The following is a 21,726-nucleotide window of genomic DNA, read 5'->3' on the forward strand; positions in this document are numbered from 1 at the left end:
TGAGTAAAAACATCCAAATAAACATCAAGCTGTACAGACAGAAAAGCAAAGAAATAAAGAACTACTTTCTGGTAGTGTCTTCATTTACTGTACAAGCGCTGCACACCAATGACCTTTCCTTGGACAAGCCCATGGAGTACTTGAGGCTGAGCCTACATACTGCCACCGCTGCAATGCACACAGCAACATACAAATACCATAAACTCATCAATTATATGATTAATAACATACTCTCTTCTCCCGCTTCTTTAACCGTACAGTTCTCACCAAAGACGAATCCCAGTCCTACAACACAAAAAGAAGACATTACCACACTGCGCAAAGAGTAGGCAAGATCATAGAGATTAAATAGAAACAAATGATAACCCCCTCCACTGTAACAGCAGCAATCAGATTCAGGTCACAGCTGCGATTTTTGACCACCGACTCAGCTAACTTTCATAAGCTAATTGTGGTGCACCAGATGCCTCAATAAGCACAAGTCACTTTACTAGCACTTTTTGCCAAGGCACAAAAAGACTAAAGGCTCCGTTTGAAGCAACAACATTTCAACCGTAAAATCCTCATACACAATCAGGGTTACCCATCACAACATGTTGGCGTGGCACTGATCCCAGTAGTGGCTGTTTCTACTACATTCCATTGCCATCTGGTATAAATTGAAAACTATTTTCTACTCGTGCCATCATACTGATATGTCCAATCATGCCCACTCCACCACATGCATATAAAGGTCACTTTACCACAGAATCGTCAGTCTTGTCAAAACTGATATCCGAGAGGATGGAGGCAGATTCATCAATAGTGGACAACCTAAAAAACATAAGTGGAAGATAAAAAGTGGCTGTATCTTCACAGCATTAACACCTACATGTATATGTGGATGTCTGATCTCAGCTACAGGTTTCAGGCAATTGGGTTTAAAACTGAACCTGAAAGAAAACATTTTGCAAGACTATGGTTGGTTGGCAGCATTGTGGGTGCCTGGGGAGCTGGTTATCAACCATGCTTGCACAGACTGAACAACCAATTAAAGAACCGGATTGGCATTGGAGATAATTAAGCACGGCCTATGCAGCTTTTTTAGTCAAAGCCAGCACTCTACTAGAAACGCATAATTATGCAAGGGCAGGTTTACTGTTAATAAAAATAGGTCACACAAGCTAACAAAATGCACATTCAAATTGCAAGGACTCTGGTCAGAAAGAAGCCCCAGTAAAATGGTATATCAACATTAAATTGTGTAGACACTTTAGTCAAAACCCCTGCACCAGCGCTTCTGAAATAGCAGAAATTTTCAAATGCACTAGAGTGGGCATTATAAAAAATACCAAAAGGCGTCACTCATCATAACCAGCAAACCAACACCAAGGTATTAAAATGGAAACATTTTAAGTTTGGGACTAAAAAAATTATTTGGCTTTACAGCTTGGGAATGGCAATTTATTCTTGGAGCCAAAGGCAGTGACAGGCTGGCAAATATCACAAAACTGTGCGGTTAATGGATTTTGAAGTAGAATGCAGTGTTAGCTACATATGGAGCCACAATAAAGACTGAGAAACCTGAATTCTGTAATTGGAATGAACAAAAATATACACCGAGAATTGTCAGATTCTACCCCAGAGTTCAAAGACTGCACAGTCTTTGCCACCCCTGTAAAAGTGTTTTAAAGGCTTTGTATTGCTTGACAAATACCAGGTGACAGCGTAAATCTCCGCCCTTTATTAGTTGAGACTAAAGCTACAGATTAACCTACACCAAAAATCAGAGTATGTCTTTGAGTGAATGTAAAACCTTTTGCGACCAGAGAGGTCTCACCCAAAATAAGGCACCTATAAGTGGATGAGAAAAGCGATGATGCTCCATTGAACATACAGGACACTATCAAGGGTTGCATGGCAGAGGGACTGGCTTACAGTAGCTGGCAAAACCAGAATTGAGTTTCAAGCAGCAGCATCAAGTCAATTGGTAGACAGCCACTGTTTCTTGAAAATCCAGGGCAGTGATGGTCAGATGAGAAAGCGCTTCATCATCCAAGAGCATGTACATGGATTTTAGTTGGATATGCCAAGGCTTAGCAATTGTCAACCAGTCTCAAACAATCTATTAACTTCCATTATTCTACTGAAGTGTTCCTGTGCATTTTCTATTTTGTTGTGTTTTAATTTTTTTTAGCCCAAACTTGACTCAGAGGTATTAGAGCGATTTAGACGAGCACCAGTTATATTACACAAGGTCACGTTAATTTTTTAAGCAAGGGGAAATTACTTATTTGCCCAGAATCACATGATTTGGAGCGGACGCCAAAACTTTGATCTGGTTCAGAAGCACTCCTGAACCAGACTAGTGATTCACTGTGCTTATACAAACAAATAAAATATACACACACACCTTTTGGCACCGTCCGATGAGCGAGTGCGGTTATTATTTAAGAACGCCAGGGCATTCTTCTGCTGCTCGCTGAGCTGAATGGAGCCAGAGGCATCACACATTAGCAGCTCCCGAATCAGCTGGATCTGGCGCTCCTGCGATAAACATAAAAAGAATTAGGGGCAGCTGGACAATCACATAATCCAAAAGAGGAGAGCTTCAGAGAAGAATCCTTGGGCTCAGGAGCCTATAAAACATGTACAGGAACAACGAGATTGTTCAAAGAGTAAAGTCATTTTTAAAAGTATAAAATAGACCACTTTTCCCCTCATCAAATAAGTATGTCTGAAGGAGGTAGATGCTGTCTTCATGGCTGTACTCACCAGTCGCTCACAGTCTGCCTCAGCACGCTGCCTCCGCTTGATCTCCACATCCACCTGATTACGAGCATGTTTCAGTTTCACCTCTAGGGCACTGCGCTCTGTCTCAGTCTTCATCAGGGCCTCCTTGGCCCTGCCTAGCTCTTGTTCAGTTTTTTGCCATTTCTTTCGGAATTCATCAAATGTCTTGGCCAGCTGGATAAACTCTGGAGCAGAGAAAAAGGGTGACAATTCAGTGATCCAAAATAGGCCAACAAAGGCAGTAAAGGGTGCAGTCAAGCAGACACAGGCACTGTTGAAACAGATTTGCGACTGAAAAGATAATTTGTTAAAAAGCAAGCAACCTCTTTCCAGCCATGTACATGTCCACCCACCAGGGTCCAACCCTTTTCTTTCCTATATACAGAGCCACCTTATTTGATACGTGTCACCGTGTTGATGCTGGAGCCCACTATAAACGGCAGACCTTCAACCCCTGTATTAGACACTGAAAGATGGAGTGCAAGAAAAATGTACGTGTTTTCTTCTCCATCTGGAACCACAAAAGACCCCGAGCGCACTGAACAAGTGCACCCTTCCACTCTCCTACTCAGATGACTTTGCTGAACTACCATTTGCACAACCTCATCACATCCTAATGTTTCTAGTATAAGCATGTCACAACCTAACTGTGTTGTGCAAGTCGTACTACAGCTTACTCTCAAGCCAAAAAACACTGGGATCAATCCATCCTGTAAGGACTATTTTTTTTCTAGTAAGGAATTCCACTTCAGCTGCACGACAGCATGCCAAGTGAAAACCCTTAAAACATACCCAACTGCTCTGCTACAGTACCTGACATCTCTGCTAAACTGTACCGGAAAGTGTCCTCGAATGGCGATAACAGGAGGGGCTTCTTTTAGTGTCCATGAAAATGGAAAACCAAGGGAGGGACCATTGTGTGCCTTTGACCATCTCCTGACTTACAGACCAACACACAGTGCCACTGGCATTCAACGGGCATGGACAAGTCCTTAGCATGAATCATCCAGTTACATATCTAGTAATTATAATGCAAGTTAATATCAATTTATGTTAATGGTCTAAAGAACCAGAGATATATTTAAAATCTTTTACAAATAGTTGCAGCATAACAAAGAACAAATAGAATTGTGTCAGATCAGAGTCCCAATGAGTTGCACAAAATGGAAGGGAGAACTATGTAGAGTGGAACTGACCATACAATAAACATTTGTATTCACTGCCAGATACTTGATCATAAATTGATCACTTGTTCCAGCAGACCAATCAAATGCAACACACCTGCAAAAAATCCTTTTCAGAATAAAGTCTCAGGACACCACTCTGTACATGCTCACATGTCCACTTTATTTCATGCGTGCTTCACTGGTATTTTCTTATATTTCTTCAGCAGATAAGACTTTAACCAAACACTTGACAAGAGCACCAGATGGTACCAAAAGCAGTGATGGTAAGGCAGGCAACAGTTCAAGAGAACCATTAAGTCATCGATGTATTGCACCCGATGTGTGGTTATTACAGAAGACAGGTGTACACGTACAATACTTGCACTTGTAGCTCACTTAAGCATTCAGACGTGAGATGTACATATTTACATGAAATTGAAAATAGGACACAACTCCTTTGTGTTCTTCTGTTTGCAATAGAGATCTTTCCAATGTTCTTTTGACCAAATAGCCCCATCAAAAACATACAAAGTACCAAGACTTTCAATACAGCTAATGAACAGACAATCACCACCCCCAAAAAATAGAACACTTACGGGGTTCGACGCCCTCATTTAACACGTCCACCTGGCGGATCAGCTGCTCGAAAAGATTGCGCAGATTCATCATGGTCGTCATTGCCATCTCCCTGAAATGTGCAGTGGACAGTCAGTTACTCTGATTTGAAGGAGGCAGCAATGCCACAGCTGCAGATTTTAAAAAGTGTACAGTTTTAGTGAACATCTTGAGAACTTTCCTTGGAGAAGGAAACACAGGAATGTCATCTGATTTCAGATTCCACAAAGGTCTGCAGAGTCTCGTGTTGAAAACATCCGTCTCTCTGCTGAGCACCATATTCCTTCTAGTTGGCATGGGTGAAATCTCTGAAGAACCCAATTTTGTGCAGTCACCCCGCTACACTGCCCTTTCTTACAAAGCACAGCAAGTGCCTTGGGCAGTCAGGTCAGACACACTTGCAGACTAACTGAAGCTTGGCAAGTAGGAGTTAAATGTGAGCGCAATACTCAGTACTGGTTTGGTAACAGCCTTTTAAATCAATTAGGGAAGGATGGACTGTTTTTTTGTTTCTAAAGCTGGTGCTCTAGGCTTGGTAATTTGTATTTCCCTCAAATGACACCACACTCCATACTTCTTCCTTAAACAGGACATGTATACAATATTCTGCTACAAGTTTAACCTGCGGGCCCAAAGAGCGAGTGTGAACATGAAAATATATATACACACACACACAATAGCTGCTGTACTAATAGCTTTGAGACCTCAGTGAACACAGATTCAACAGACAGGTTTTATCTACAAAGTCATTTGACTTGCACCTCAGCTGACATGTCCTCCCCCGCCTTTATGTGAATTGACATGAATATGATGCACTGCCATTTATTTTTTTAGGTCTCGCTGAGCCAGCGCATGCGCTGCTCTGCGATAAATTTAGTGTGTGGTTCTCAAAGTGCTGCCACAGCCTTTTGGTGGCCTAGCGCTTGCGTTCACGGGAGCGGCCACCATCTGTTTTTGATCGAGATCACTTTCACAGGCCGTGAAAGCCAATGCTTGTTACTTTTTGCAAACTTATTGTACCTTAAGATGGCTGCAGTTTGACTTTTTACTAATTTACACTTTTAAAGCCTTTCACATGTGTTTGCAAAAGGGAAATAATGAAAATCACAGGCTGGCAGAGGTATAGCTCTTAGCTTTGCCAATGCTTCCATTACATAATGTGTGCCACACCTCGCAACGAGTTGTTTTGAATTCGACTGCTTCGATGGCCTTTTGCGGACCTTCACTTTGTGTTCCCTTGCCACTCTTCCGTCTAGCAGCGCGAAGCCTGCCAGCAGTACTGTTTCGCCTAAAGGGAAGGTACAAGAAGAGCAGTACATCTCTATCCCTCTCCTTTACACACACAAGTTCCTCCCCACATAAGCTCCTTCCCCACACACATTTGCTCGAAACGTCTTCGCCCGTGCGTGGAGCTAACCGTAGCGACTTGGACTTGGTATGGGGTAACATTTTCCATCTCCTGGAAGGTACAGTGCATGGAAAATTCTTTAACGAGAACTGTTTTATTTCCTTATTTTTACACCTGGCTTCAAGACAACGTTAGCTGTAAGACCAGCTGCATATAAAACCGAAAATAAAATCACATACGTAAATGTATGTAGAGCGGGGGGTTTCAGTCAGCAGTCTTCTCATAGTGGTGTGTTCACGTGCCATTCACTTTTGTTTCTGTCCACCACAGCCTACTGCATGGGACAGTGGATCAGCACTCTTCAGCCATTAGTTATTTCACTGTGAGTGGCAGCATTATGATTTTTCATATGTGCATGTACACCTTAAAAGCAGTTCACTTCACTGCCAGGGCTGATTGGCAGTTATGCTTACATCTCATATTTGTTTTTAATTTATTCTTGCAGTGGTTCCATTTTTATGTGCCAAATAATAAACACCATCCTTAAATGGCAGCAGTTGTATTGTCTATTAAATAGGTTTTTTTTAAAGTAATTAAAAAAAATACAGGTTTGTCACGGTCGGACCGATTGACTTTGCCAATGCTTGTTCATTGTCGCAGTGGCTTTTGTTTAAGCCTTCAAAATGCTTTATCTTACTGCAAGTACTCGTGGAGGCAAGTATGACTCCAAGCAGGAGAGTAACTTGTGATTTAGTGGGTCTGCTCCCGATTCCTCCCAGCTGATTCAGAAGCAGGTACTTCATTATCAACTGGAGGTCACCAAGCTAGAACAAGTGCTGGTGAACCAGAACCTGAACATATCTTGTCTGGGAGTCACAGAGCATTACAGACTTCAGTGCTCTCATTGCATGGTGACTGACTCCTGAAAGACCCTCTATAGAAAATGGTTATTCCCAATTCCACACCTAAGTGTTACACTTGTGCTCCTGGTGAGACTACATGCATTTGGTGCCAGGTATCGTGAAAATGCTTTCTTATTTGACTGACTTACAAAAGTTATAAGAGCGAGTATGTTGTAAATCTTACCCGGGGCAGGGGAGCTGCCAACAACAAAGGGGCTGCTTCGGTTTCCCTTTTTTGTTGATAAATGCCAACTCTTTCTGATAGACAGTGCTGGGACCAGAGCTTCTCTTGTTTAAGACATGTTTACGTGTCTTTGTATCTAATCTGCATACTTCCAACCAGACCAGTAACAGTCAACCAGTTCTCCGGTTTGGCATGAGTATTAGAGCGTGGAATCATTCTCTAGAATTCTTGGGAAGAGATGACATGCAAAACTACCTGTAGACCGATTAAGTGCAAACGTGCCGAGCCATTTGTACAGAGCATTGTTGTTTAAGGGCGTCCCTTAAGCAACTGATTCTTTTCTGTTAGTCGTCAGTGACATGATCAGTGTCTGTTGATTTTGTCTAGCTTGACAGAAGCAAATAAAAATAAATAAATAATAACTTCACTAAAATTGAATTTGCCCGTCGTCAATTTTTTCTTTTTTACTAGTTTGCTTCTTATGCTGTACTTTTGCCTTTTCTCAACGTAGCAAATAGTGGTGTTCATACCCAACTTATTAGTACTCAATTCACCGACCTCAGAACGATCTAAGACTGAGCTGGCTCTGCCACAATTTTAGCTCATGAGCTGTAGATAACAATATATCTCAGCTGTGAGCGCCTAACTCACGGCCATCAACTGCTTTCCCACCTCCTCATTAAAAATTGCTTTCAGAAATATCTTCCCCCTGGAAAAGTCTTCAAATTTATTTTGTGGCTTTAATTAAAAGGACTCCTTTCTTATACTTCACACAAAGGTCTTTCTTTTTGTATGTACCTCTGCTCAGTTTACCAGGTGATCAAGATTGGACTGGAAATGCTTTACTTCCTAGTCTTTCTTCAGTTTTGTTGTTTGAAAATCCACACGACACCGGAGCACGTGGTTGTCCAGAAACGTGCCTGCTTTGCTAGTTCTTTTTCATCTTAGCTATCTTCGATTTGCTGAGCACAATCAGTTCATGTATTTAGGATGCCATTTATAGCCGCTTTCCCACTGTTTTATCCAACATATTTAAACATTTTTTACTTTCTTGATCAAACGTCTTTTCCAAAAGCTTCGAGTGGAGTTTTAAGCAAATGAACAAGAGAGCGGCATTGTGGACTATGGCAGACTGGTTCGGAGGGTGAAAATGTAAAAGCAAAAGCGTACATAAGAGCGCCTCGAAGGACAAAGTTGTGGATAATTACATTTTTGTAGTGTTATAGAAACAAATACGCAGGGAGAAGAGGGGAAACACTGAAGGGGGAAACTTAATGCACCTAATGGAGCAAATGTGCTGGAGTTAGTGAAAAACACAGAGAACAGGGGAAACACATGCACCCTCATGGAGTGCTTTTAGACAAAGAAAACAAGCATTGGCATAGCCAATAGGTCTCGCTTTTGGGACCTTATACGTATTTAGTTATGCAGCACAATATCCTTGGTGCAACAACATCAGCTGTTGCATGGCTAAACCGTGTACCTTATAAGCGTTTAGCCATGCAACAGTTGATGTTTTTGCACTAAGGATATTGTGCTGCATAACTAAATACTTATAAGGTCCCAAAAGCGTGACCTATTGGCAATGCCAATGCTTGTTTAGCTTTTCTATGCGATAATCTAATGTTGGGGCATTATGTACACTGCCACAAAAATTAATCTGCTACACCAGCATGTTGCTTTTAAAAAAAATATATGGTTATTCAATCGCATTTCATTTGTGAAGTCCACAAATATGCAATATGAAGTTGCGACATGAAATGTAATTTGGTGTAATGATTGGCACACCACTAGCTCGCATTTACTTTGATGTTTACTTAGCCATGTGACTTTCCCTCTCTCCGATGGTGATGGGGCACAGTGTAGTTGTAATCAGACTGTGACGAAGCCCCCGAGGGCATGAAAAGCTTTGGCACTGTAAACTATTGTGGAATTGAAGTTTGTGGTGTGCAAGTCTTTTCAGAGTCTGATTTCCTGACTCTGGCCATCTATAAGAGTCCTGCACCAGTGTGCTTGCACTGATCCTGCTTGGTGGACGTGGTCTGGTCGCCACAGGGTAGATGTGGATATATGTTTTCCCACCATCAACAAGAACACATGGGGAAAATATACTCCATGATAGTAAGAACTCATGGGACAGTAAAGTATCAGGCAAGGCTGTAATCTCAGGAAAAGTTCCTTAAGAGGCCAGCTGGCACACATGCAATTGGGCAATGACTGCTGTGATTACAGCGAGGTAAGAATTATTGTCACAGAATTTTGCTTTATTGTATGCTACTGTTTCAAAGTCCATACACAATATTGTTATGCTCTGCAAAAATGGTCGGTGTCTTTTTTTTTTTTAATCAAATAGTTCCTGTAAATACACTTTGCAGCATATAAATAGGGTCTAGTTTTTGAGATCAAGTGCCCCTTAAAGAGACTCCAGAGCATGAACATAACACACTGGAGGGAAGGAGGGGCACAGTACGCTAGAAACAGACAGTTCAGGTCCCGTTGAGTATAGTAGAGCACCCTTGAACCAGAGACTGCTATATGGGACTGGACAGCAGGAACATCGAAAGAGCTGATGCAGTATCAATAATGCTGTACAGGCCAGTCTCCCCACAACATGACAGCCGAAAGAGCCCTTTATGCAATAACCACCTCTTGTCTCCATATATTTAACAGAATTTCACCAAATGTCAAACAGCTCCACAAGCTTCCAGTACTTGCTCTAAAAACTAGTAATACTTGCTCATTGGAGTAAAGACGATAACACCAACCCATCGTAACTGATGACAATTAAAGATTGGAAGAGAGCTTTGCAAAACATACAGAATCAGACTGGAACAAGGTTCTGCTTCAGAAAAGAAGTTGATACACTACTTTAACGCCTTAGTGCGGGGGGGCTTTTTGGCTTATAGGGTGTGAGGAGAACCTCTCCCTCACAATACCCAACCAATCCCCTCACTACTCCTTCACCTGCAGTGTACTCATTAATGTATACCCACCCACCAAATCTCCAGCAGTAACCAGTCCCTGCCACCTTTATACAATGTATTTGCTGTACAGTGCAGCAATGCTTTTTAACTAGATGTGTGCTATACATTTAAATATGCATGCATAGCATATTCTTTCTGTTTGACTTGCAAAGCACATAATACATGGGATTCGGCAAACCCTGCAGAAAAGCCTGCCTATATTTTCTATATAATTGGCTACTTTAATGAGGTCAGAACTCAACTGTAATAACTTAGGTCATGGAGAATATTTAAAGTAGCTGTTTAAAGAACGAACACTAAACTTAACTTTTTTCTTCTGCTCTTTAACTTTACAGTGACAAGCAGAAAGAGGATATTTTTGGCAACATTTATTTTTGCACTGCCTAGGTAATTAATTACAGAAAAGTTGCATCCTAGGGGGGCACACACCACTCTAATTTACGTTTGTTCCCTGTCAGGTCTTCTTAGATAACTGGTATGGTTGGAGGGGAAAAAAAAAACAAGCATTTACAATGCAATGGTCTCGGCATTGTTAAAGTTAGAGCTATTGGCATTGCTCATGACATTATTTTTGTTTTTGTTTTTCAAACATTTAAAGAAACGGCATTGTCATTTACAATGTCAACAGCTTAATCCCTCTCAAATGCGAGACCTATTGCATTTGCACCCACACACAGAGCCACACACACAAAGCCACCCACACACACACAGAGCCACCCACACAGAGTCACTCACATAGAGCAACCCACACACAAATAGAGCCACCCACAGAGCCACCTACACACACACAGTTACCCACACACAGACAGAGCCACCACGCATATAGCCACCTACAAAAAAAGCCACCCACAGAGCCACAGACACACAGAGCCAGACACACACACAGAGCCTCCCACACACACACACAGAGCCTCCCACACACAGAGCCTCCCACACACAGAGCCTCCCACACACAGACAGAGCCAGCCACACACACACGCACACACACACACACACAGAGCCAGCCACACACACACAGCCACCCACACACAGCCACACACACACACACACTTCAATGAAAGACAGCTACGATTTCTAATACAGCATTATTTAAATAATTATTATTGGCTCCGTTACGGAGCTCTAAACACAAACTAAATTGTTTCTGATAAAGATCAGGAATTTAGTTGCTGACTCACCTGGGCATCCTCCAAAATAAATTGACGCCGGGACCCCGAGGGTCTCACTTAACCCAGGCAGGAGCGTAGGGTGCGGGGGGGGGGGGGGGGGGGGGGGGAAGGAAGAGTCCAGGAGAAGGGAGGGGCTGAGAGTTGATCTCTTAGCACAGCCCACCGGACACAGCCTGATTACCCCATAGTAATCAGAAACGGGGCAGTAAAGTATGTATATACACGCGTTTGCCTGGGAATCATTCGAAGAGTTTTTAGGACGATGGGTCAACATAAGTGAAAAACAATGCCAGCGCAAAAGTTTTTATTGGAATATCTCCTCCAGCCTCGGGTGGGAAGGCTCTCTGGCTGCCTTCAGGTGGGTCTTGGGTGGTCTCTGCCGAAGCCGTCTGGGGGGCTGGGGATGGTCTCTGCTGGGGGGCGGTGGGGGGGAATTCCCCCCGAGTGCGGCTTGGTGGCGGCATGGGCTTTTGGAAGAAGAGGGGCCCCCCTGTAAATGCCCTGTCTCATTACCACCCCACCTCCAGAGAAGCAGCAGCAGCCGCCCCTACCTCTGCGGCTGGTATTCTGCAGAGCCCCGGGGCGCTCTGTTCCAGCGAGTCTCACAAAGGACTTGATTTACAAGCGTGCAGGTTGCAACACGAAATGCTTGGGAGGCGTTTTTTTTTGTTAATAGTCATCAGTTGTGCAGAACTCCAGCTTATGCTTAAATCTGCTTTAAAGCTCCGAACCCTTTCATTTTTTGCCTTTTAACTCCAGACTGCAGTGCCCTCCCCTGTTTGGCTCCCTCACACACCACCCCCTTGCTCATCTTCCCCAGTGATGACGGTCCGGCAGGAATGTCCCGGTGCAGCGGCGTGACGTTTATTTTGGGGGTTGGGATCGTGTGGCGCTGCGATGCGAGAGGTGCCGGCTATTTGCAGTGCTCTTAGTAGTGCAGGAGGGAGCGAGGATGGGGGAGGGCCGTGCAGTTGTGTCGCGTTGTTTTGGGAGAGAGTTGTATAGTGGTGCTCAACAAAGGCAAACTGATTAATGCATCACTGCAGGTGCCTCAGGGCGTCAGTCGCGTTTGAATGAGACCCCGGCTTGGGACTGGGCTGGATGGAGGTGGACACATCGCTGCTGAGCGCGGGGGGCCGCCGGTGCCCAGGGCTCGGCTTTGGAGGCGATGTGCCGGTTTTACAGCTCCTCTTCCGTGTTTGGCAGCTGCCTGGGACGGAAACGCCGCGTCTGATCGCACGTCGGGCAGGGGTAGCCAGCTCGTCGGTGGCTGGCAGGCTGCAGGGCCGTGTCCTTACTTGCCAGGCCGCCCTGATACTGCAGCCGGGGGGCTAAAGGAAGTCGTAGAGCGACAGGAGAAAGAAGCAGTTATTCTGACCTCAAGTATCCACCTATTGTTAAAATGTTAAGAGCTGGGACGTGTCAAGCTTCAATCCACCGCCAGCGGTATGGCGGTCCCCTGGAACACAGAGCGCATGCGAACCCTGCGAGCACAACACTGGCATGAGCGCCCCGGGGGCGGCCTTTAGAGCATTAATTTTGGCAAACGACACCAGAGCTGCTCAGTATGCCATTACTCTTTTGGAAATGTCTGAGGCAGGAGCTTCTGTGCACATTAAACTGGCTGCAGTGACGCCCTTGACCGGACGATGCCAAGCGAATTCTTGTGATGTGTTTTTTTTTTCCAGTTAAACCATACAACTCTACTGCAAAATGTGGAAGGCCTAGTTCTTGAGAGGGCTCAAACAGTGTTAATGCATAAAACCATAGTTATAGAAACCAGCTTACCTGTTTGAAGATTTAGATCTAACACAACTCTCCCGTCAATCAATTTAAGGTGAGGGAGCAACGCCGGGACACCACCGCCTTTCTCCGAGGCAGAGAAGAACTGCCTCGGAGAAACGCAGCCTCGGTTTCGGATTCGGGGGCGTGTTTCTTTTTCTCTCCTCTTGCCATTGGCTGGAGGAGAAAAACACGCCCTGCGAAAAGCAACGAAAAAACACGCCCCCCGATCCGAAAAAGACGGGGCTTCAACGGAGTGACTGGACCTCTTCTCCAGTGGCTGGCCAGCATTTAAGAGGCCAGCCAATGGAGAACAGGATAGAAGAGGGGCGGGTGCAAGCCCCTCTTCTCAAAGTCACTCCAACTCATTAAATCTCGGAGCGAGACTGCGCAAGCGCAGCCTTTCGCAGCCGAGACCTAAAAAACGACGGGCACGAAGTGCCCATGCTTTTATCATGTTCACCGTCCCAGGAGGGGGTTAATTCATTCAGCTTCAGCGGGGAGGCAGGAAGTCTCCTCTGCTAAAACCAAAGGTAAACGAACAGACAGGCTTCATAGAGGAGACTCCTAGCCTCGCACTGCAGCTGAAATGCCTGTCTGTTCCTTTGCTTTCAGTTTAAGCAGAGGAGACATCCTGCCTCTCACTGCAGCTGAAGCATTTCAGCTCTATGAATTAACCTCCTCCAGGGAGGGTTAGCGCTTCCCAGAAAGGAGACAAAGTTGCTATTAAAACTATACAGGCAGGCGCGCAAAATGCCAGCCGGCCATGTGTTCTTTTAAACAGACTGCAAATTGCTTGTCTATAAATAAAGAAGCATGTTCCCTTTTATCAGCCATAGATTATTCAGGCAGCCCTAGAACACAAGTAAAAGTTATTTTTATTTATATTTGCTGTTCAAAGTATGCATGGACAAGTACTGACAAAACAGCTTTAGGCGACTGCTTAATTTTGTACCAACTGGGACATCAAAATAATGAGCTGGCAACCCTAATCATAAGACTGAGTTTGTTGCACGATCACCACATTATTTATTTCCTCCACCCTGATCCCTGGTTACTGCCATATTAGCAACAGTTTAACACATTTGAAACCCTATGATGCCGTCAATAACATTCTGAGTTACTTCAAGTGTCTGGGAATGCACCTTGCATTCAGACAACTCGCTTCTCATTATCGCCCTTCACTTTCACGCTCGCCCTGCAGTCACACTGATCCCCATGCACTCACACCATTTACCCACTTACCCTGCACTCACAGTGATCACTGCACTCACAATGCACTTGCACTGTTCACCCTATACCGCACCCTGCAGTCACAAGAGCACACTACTCAACCTGCACTCAAGTGACACTTAACTCACCTGTCCCCCTCACTGCTCAATCTGCAATCTCACTCAAATAAGCCCACCACTAACCATACATTCATTTGTCCCACTCTGCACTTATATCTGCAACCAAATTCATATGGTCACCTCGCTCACCCTGCAGTCACTCCTCTTACCCTACTCGCAAACTGTCGCATGGCTCACCGTGTACTCCTGCCACCCACACAGCACAGAGGGTTAACGTGCCTGCTCCATAGAATATTCAGCTTTGAGAGAAACTACTACTATCAAAACTCTCTTGCCTTTCAGCTCTTCCTATTTAAGTGAGATTGGGTTCTCAGCACTTGCTGTATTAAAGACTAGGGGGCAGATTTACAAGCGCCCTGCACCACCAGTACGTCACTTTTCGTGACGTACTGGTGGCGCAGGGGGAGCCTATATATTTACAAGGACGGGAAAAGCCACCCTGCGTGACCTGTCCCGTCCTTGTAAATACAGCCCCTTCAAACGCAGCACTTTGTGTTGAAGAGTTGTTCCATGAGTATTGCTGTGGGTGTTCCCATGCAACACCCATGGAACAAGACACATCTCCAGATTTATGAGGAATCGTAAATCTGGAAATGCGTCTGAATGCTACGCCACCCTAGAGGTGGTTTAGCGAGGTGCAACGATTTCATTTCTCCTCTCTTTCAATGCGTGCTGCATTCTACAGCATGCATTGAAAGAGGGAAATGCCTATGGTGATTGTTTTTGTGCAGGAAGGTGCCCCTTCCTGCTCAACCTACAAACGTTTGAAGACCTCTGTTATAGAGGATCTACGTTTTCAGCCTTGTTCCACCATATGGTCATGAAATTCCTGTGACTTGCAGAGGGAACTGCATCCAATATATACAGCCAAAATTGTGCTTACTGGCTGTTGTGCTGCAATACACAAGTGATGAGCACTGCCGTGACAAGTGCGTCTGTCCAGGAAATACTAAAAGTGATACAAATAGTGCTTTGAATTCTCTCTGAAAGTGCTTATATGTAGTGCATCACATTATAACCCCCGGCCACACTAAGGTTTCCTAATCATCTACACAAACATCTATCTATTTTACGGTCTGCCTTGACAGCACAGCTATCATTAGACTTTGTGATCCACCTAAAAAAAAAAAAAAACAAATGAGTACTACAGAGAGGCTTTGGCTCAACTCACATGTTTTGGTAGGCAGGAGTATGTGCCTTATTGGTCAGAATGTGAGTGCTTCCACAGAAAAAGTGCTTCCCTTCCATGCAACTATGATTATTCTGTTTGTTTATCCAGCAGCAGTATAGCTGTCCAGAGAAAGCGCACCAACAGGCATAAAGTATCAATCTAATAATGGGATGGAGCTTGACTGATTTTTGGGGCATACAAATGGCACCGTTATGCTATTCAAACACCTTAGATAAGTCGATCATTTATGGTGCTTGCTTTTTTCCTGACAACAGCACAGAGGGGAGGATGGCAGTCACGAGGAAATGTGCTGTTTTCCAGTCTTAGGCCCCTCCCTTCCCATCATGTTCTTTAGACCTCAAAATGCAATTGTGTGTTTGAGAGCAGTATTGGATGCCAAGGGCCACACTAATCCAGATGCATTTTAAGGTATGACTTGACACCGACTTCTGAGTTCAAATAAAATAATCTATAGGTCTGAAGATGAGTGCTCCCACTAAGAGTGCTTGTATTGCAAATTTCAGTGAGTAGCATAGCTAATATTCAATACAGCAGGACTATGTTTGATATGGTGGCAAGCAAATGATCATGACTAAATGCCTGACGCATGTATTGTGAAAAGCATGTTAACACCAATCCATTTGAGGTCTGATTGTTACTACTCTGTATGAGAACCAGCAGAAAATAGTTTTGTTACATGGAATCTCACAGATTACTGTAGTAGGCAAGGGTGTCGGTTACCTCCTGTGGGAAACTGAGATGGATGTCTTCTTGCAATGGATGCAAAGAGTACAAAGATGATTAACAGTACAATAGGACTTTGACATCAATGACCAGAAAAGCATTTTCATTTGTACGCCAGACCTAGTGGCAGGCCAATAATTGTTCCAAAAGGCATAACTATCCTGCGTGTATCAGATAAAAATGTATCCGTCCAGACTCAATGCCCAGATCCTACATAACCATGCAAAATTTGGGGGTTGTGTACCAAGGTTAAGTCTACATAGCAAGCAGTACGATGCTAGAAAATGTTTGTGTCCTTTAATACTGGTATGTTTGCACTGATCATTAGGGCTTGTTCCAGACACAAGCCAAGAGTAGTTCCTTAATAGATAGATATATATATATATATATCTATTATATATATATATATATATATATATATATATATATATATATATATATATATATATATATATATATATATATATATATATATATATATATATATAAAAAAAAAGCAGTCCACCTAATAAAAACATTTAGACACTACAAAGGTGATCGGCTGGAATGTTTGTATCACAAATATGTCCTTCAACATAGTTGGGGTTAAGGGAATATAAAGGACCTAAATACATTGTTAAAATGTCCTGCAGACCTAATGGTGTTAATGCAGGCTACAATGTACTCCAGCCCAGTCTTGCAGAATGCCAAACGCCACACATAGCCACCCAATGGTACTGCAACACACTCCAGGAGAAACAGTTAAAGAAGGGAATCAATCTAACACCACATAAGAATTAATGTTAAATTATTTGTTTCTAAATTCAAATATTATACATTTAAGTGGCAAAACATAAGTATAATTTTTTATACATGCAATTATTCACTTAATTTCAAAAACGTACATTTAGTTAAAAAACATAATAACAGTAGCTAACCAAGTTTAAAAAAAAAGTGAGCAATTCATTTGACAATACTATTATTTGAATGTGCCAAGACATTGAGGAAGTAATGTGTTATAACTTATTTTATTAGTTTTGCATCAATATTTTTTACTTTAATTTACATTTCCCTTTTAAATTAACATAACTGTACTTATCATTTCCCTATATTTTGTATATGGAGACCTTCTCCACAGTAGCAATGATCTCCACAAAACACCAAAAGTACTCCACCCCATGTTTGATGGAGTAGAGACATAGGGCCTGATTACGATGTCGTTGGAAACTGCTCCAACCGTTGGTCGGAGCCTTTCTGACTGCAACGTAATATGCCAGTCAGATTCCTTCCCGACCGCTTCATTACGATGGAGGCAGTCGGAAAGGAATCCGAACAGTCATTCAGACTGGCTTCAGACAAGCTCGGAGAGCCTGTGCGCCAGTCGGAATGCAGCTAGTAATCCCAAGGGCGGCTCTTTCCACCCCTGGGATTACGATGTCTGGTTTCAGCAGCCTTTCTGTTTATCTGACATGGAAAGGTTGTCGGAACTTCGACTTTGGGGGGCCCTCAGGGGTGCACGGCCTCCGGTTGGAGGCCGAAGGGGCACCTGTGGTGCTCTTCTGTTGAGCCCTGCACCTTGTGGCAGGCACCTTGAGGTGCCTGCCAAGGGGAGCAGGGATGAACTGCACCTCCTATTTTACAATGGGAGCATGCATTCCGCCCAGAATACATGCTCCCATTGTAAAGTATAGAAATGCAACCAGTGTTCGGTCGCATCCTAATAGGTCGGTGGGGAACGCTGACCGGATTTTTGTCTGTCCCTTGACAGAGAGGATGTCAGAGGGAGGAAGCTCAGTCAGACATCGTAATGAGGCCCATAGTGTACACCTAGATGCAACTCCCCATTAGGAATTGGCAGATAGCCTAGATATGAGAATAGATCTACACGTTATTAGATCTACTAATGTAAATTGTCTCCTCCATGTGTTATGTTTAATTTTAAAAACTAAAATTAAAATACACTGATGGAACTTTCCATCAATTTCAGTGCTAGAGATCTCTTACTTAGCCAACAGTGAATCAATGATCTACTTCTAGCTAAAAAAAAGGGGTCTTTTGAATTCCCACAGCTAATGCATGTCAATGTTGCACAGTTGTAATTCTTTTTAACTAACTTTTTGTGGGATACCAGAAGACTACTGTTGCACTGCCAATTGAAAAAGGTTTTTTGGGGCTGCAAATGCAGTTTTACATACTATTGTTGAATGTTATTTTCAGCTAGTCCAATAAAACACTGTCAAGAAATCTACTCGTTCACTCCCTATGGCGAGTCAGATTTCATCAGGGCGAGCTGTTTTTAGGGCCTACTGGTCCGTTATGGTGAGCTTACAAATAAGTGTTCTGTTCACTCAGAGTGAATGAGCAATAAAAATGCCTTTAAATCTTGTTTTTATCTTGTCACGTTTGCTCTACATTCAGAGAGCGAGGTCAAAAGTCAGTTTGTCTTACATTTACTTTTCTTTCTCTCACTGCGAAGTTAGAGGATTTTGTAAAGTAAATTGTCTGACAATCCTGCTGTGCAAAGTATGTAAAAAGGAAGGCTGTATAATGTCTGCCTTTTTTTCCAACAACATTTAAATAGCTAATAAGTAAACTGCACAAACATTTCAAATTGTATTTCAGTAGTAACGAAAGCGCATTTTGGGATTTCTGTGCGGTGTCATTTTTTTTTAGAAGATGAAGAAAAAAAAAATCTGAATACTTCACTTAGTGATGTGCAAATGATAGATATTTTGTTGAAAACTACTTTCCAAATATTGTTTATGGCCTATATATAGTTTTGCATTACAGTTAAGTCTAGTAACATTCTATGATTTTTCGAGGCCTGAAACATAATTTGGTGGGTGTGAAATTAGCTGTGGATGGTAAGAATTTTCAAATGAGGAACACTTAAGAGGTAGGCATGACTAGATAATTCAGCATAGCCGTACCTAGGTGTACATAATACCCGCTTAATACAAGTTATAACGACTACAAAGTGTTCTGTTTAACCAGGTTATTTTTGTACACAAAAGTCACTTCTTGGCAGACTATGTTCTACAAGCTTTGTCCATACCAAGCTAGATCGATGGCCTGCCAATTTCAACCCAGTTACTACTTTAGTCCCATCACGTTTGCTGAAGACTTCGGCTATCTATTAATTAGTGAATAACACAATGATATTATACCCGTTTGTAGTCCCTCTTATTTAAAAGTGCAATAGCAGTTGGTTCAAATCAATTGAAGCATTTCCAGTAACTATGCTTACTGTAGAGCTCACAGCAAATCAAGAGCAAAAGACAAATCAAAAAAATGCTGCTTAAGTGCATAAACGTCCCCTCATTTGAAACTAACTTTTTCATATGCCTCAATACTCAACCTAAAAAAGTTGATCCCTAATACAAATGTTTGATCATTCATCCTGCAGATCCCTAGCTCCCACCCACTCTACATCCATAACTTCCAACCCTACTGATTCTGGGTGGTAGGCACTGGGGTAGTTTGCGGAGCTTTGCTACGCGGAACTCCGCGAAGTAACAAAAACCCTCAGCGAAGTTCCGTAAGGTGCGGAGTGCAGTGCTAATTGCCATTCGCGGCAGTCATCCTGCCGCTTGAGTAGAAATTCTTCCGCCTTTCTTTGACACCTCTTCTTTCCAGCTCTTCTCCCATCTCCCCCCCCCCCCATTTTTTTTTTGCTTCCAGGCTGTCCTTTTATTGGCTTTATCTCCTCCACTCATCATCCAATCTCTTACTTCCTCAACTGTCACCCACTTGAGAAACAAGAATCCTGCTCAGAAAAGGGGTTGTCTTATGCCCGAGGGCTATCCATTTCCCGCAGCAACGCCATAATCGCTCATAGAGCAGGTGTTATAACAGTTCTGTGATCTGGCAGATCACCAGTAGGTGGTTTAATGTAGCTATTAGAAGAATCAAAACTATTAGGTGATCGGTCTGACTAAAACGTAGGCCCGGGTGGTGAACTCTGCTCCATTCGCGGAGTTTGTGGCGCTCACAGAGTGCAGAAAACATAGAGCATAGTGCAAGAGTTTTTTCCCCGCTCGTGGGCAGTAAGTTCGCGAGAGGAGAGAGGGGCTAGAGAGAATAGAGAAGATCGAAGACCGAAGTAAACCGGGTTTGATGGATAAATTAAAAAAAAGGAATGAAACTCTAAGAGCAGAAAATAGGGCAGACTGAAGAGGAGATATGACAGAAAGAGGAAGAAGGGCCAAGGTTAGGAAGAAAATTGTAAGAGAAGTGGGTAAACAATCCCTTGGAGCAAAGGGCAAGACTGGTGTGGTTGTGGAGACAACGGAGGAGCAGGGCAGGAAAAAGAGCGAGGAAAGACTAGAGTGCTATGGAATAAGAGATGGATGAAAGGAGAGAGACAAACGAATAAGGACACAGGGGCGAGTAGACAGAAAAATGGGAGAGTTGTAGAGATTAAAACGGCACTAGGGTCACAAAGCTCTTGATACTTTCCACCAGTCCATGTCCCTAAGCGTGCAATGTAATTTCCGATTACATCATCGTAGCGTCAATGGTTCGATGATGTCATTAACAGGGACGCCAGAATTATATGATAATGACAGGGTTTATAACTTGGAAAGAATCCTACATCCTTTATCCATAAAATTTAGGCACGTATGTACCTCACGCCTTCTTCCGGATCCCCTCCATAGATCACCCATTCTTCAGTTTACCCACATCCTCATGTGCACCTCCACACGTAATATCCTCCACTTTTCAGCGATGCCCCATACCTCCTGCAAGTGCTACACAATTATTAATTTAATATTTCAGATCCGCCTTCTAGTCAATCCTCACGCCAAGCAAAACAGTATATTTGCAACTTCCCAAAACCGAATCGGTGAATGTCTTATCGCCCCTCCTCCCTAAGCTACCCACAACACAGTTTCCTTCAGAAACTCAACATCAACCACTCTGACTACAGTACAATTTCCCGTAGCTTCACAAGCAACTCACCCACTCCCCGGGAGCCCCGAGTCTGGTCTCCGTTTCTGCGGCCAGCTCGCTCCCTGTTCTTACTTCCGGCCCCGCGCGCTTTCCCCGTAAACCCCTGTCTTCGGTAGGTAAACGAACAGCTACTCAAACACGAAGCTGCGCGCCTGCCTCGTAGGTTTGAAAACTCACGTTTGCCCAATCCGCGTGCACTTCCGGTTAGTCGCCATGGAGAAAAGTTGGCTTCCTCTACTCCTCCGCAGGGCAATAGAAAGTGGCTTTCATGGACATAGTGAAAGGACTCGGGCACAGAGATAAACGCTGTGATACTTAGTTCAACTGCTACTGTGAAATGCTGCAGCCAGATTCACATTAAGGAAAATATTACTCTTGTTATGGGTCAAACAATATTTCACAAAAAAGTTATTTAAATAAACAATATTTTTAAATTCAGTCATACAAACACAGGCATAAAAATGTAACCGTAGTATTTTTTTTAAGGTTTTTGCTTTTCGGTTTGTTGAAAAATTGAGTCCTTACTGTATCAGAACGAAATCAGAATATTTAAGTAACATAAACAATACGTTTTATGTTTCAATAGAAAGTTAATTGATTAAGCA

The 21,726-nt window shown here is 43.2% G+C and overlaps 1 protein-coding gene across 2 annotated transcripts in view; it reads right to left on the reverse strand.

The window, feature by feature from the left end:
* Positions 1 to 21,338, reverse strand: part of RACGAP1 (Rac GTPase activating protein 1) — a 43,117-nt gene extending 21,779 nt beyond the window's left edge. Inside the window, exons 1-6 of one of the 2 annotated variants that reach the window (XM_085600873.1) lie at positions 21,299 to 21,338; positions 4,535 to 4,626; positions 2,755 to 2,957; positions 2,393 to 2,526; positions 744 to 813; positions 232 to 285 (exon numbers count right to left, since the gene is read on the reverse strand). In XM_085600873.1, the coding sequence (XP_085456999.1) occupies positions 232 to 285; positions 744 to 813; positions 2,393 to 2,526; positions 2,755 to 2,957; positions 4,535 to 4,626; positions 21,299 to 21,336 (591 nt within the window). In that variant the 5' untranslated portion in view covers positions 21,337 to 21,338. Of the gene's footprint in view, positions 1 to 231; positions 286 to 743; positions 814 to 2,392; positions 2,527 to 2,754; positions 2,958 to 4,534; positions 4,627 to 21,130 lie in introns of both variants that reach the window. The other variant, XM_085600874.1, reaches the window with a different exon arrangement.
* Between the last annotated feature and the right edge of the window lie 388 nt (positions 21,339 to 21,726).

The sequence above is a fragment of the Triturus cristatus genome, chromosome 4_2, assembly GCF_964204655.1.
Source record: "Triturus cristatus chromosome 4_2, aTriCri1.1, whole genome shotgun sequence".
Classification (NCBI taxonomy): Eukaryota; Metazoa; Chordata; class Amphibia; order Caudata; family Salamandridae; genus Triturus; species Triturus cristatus.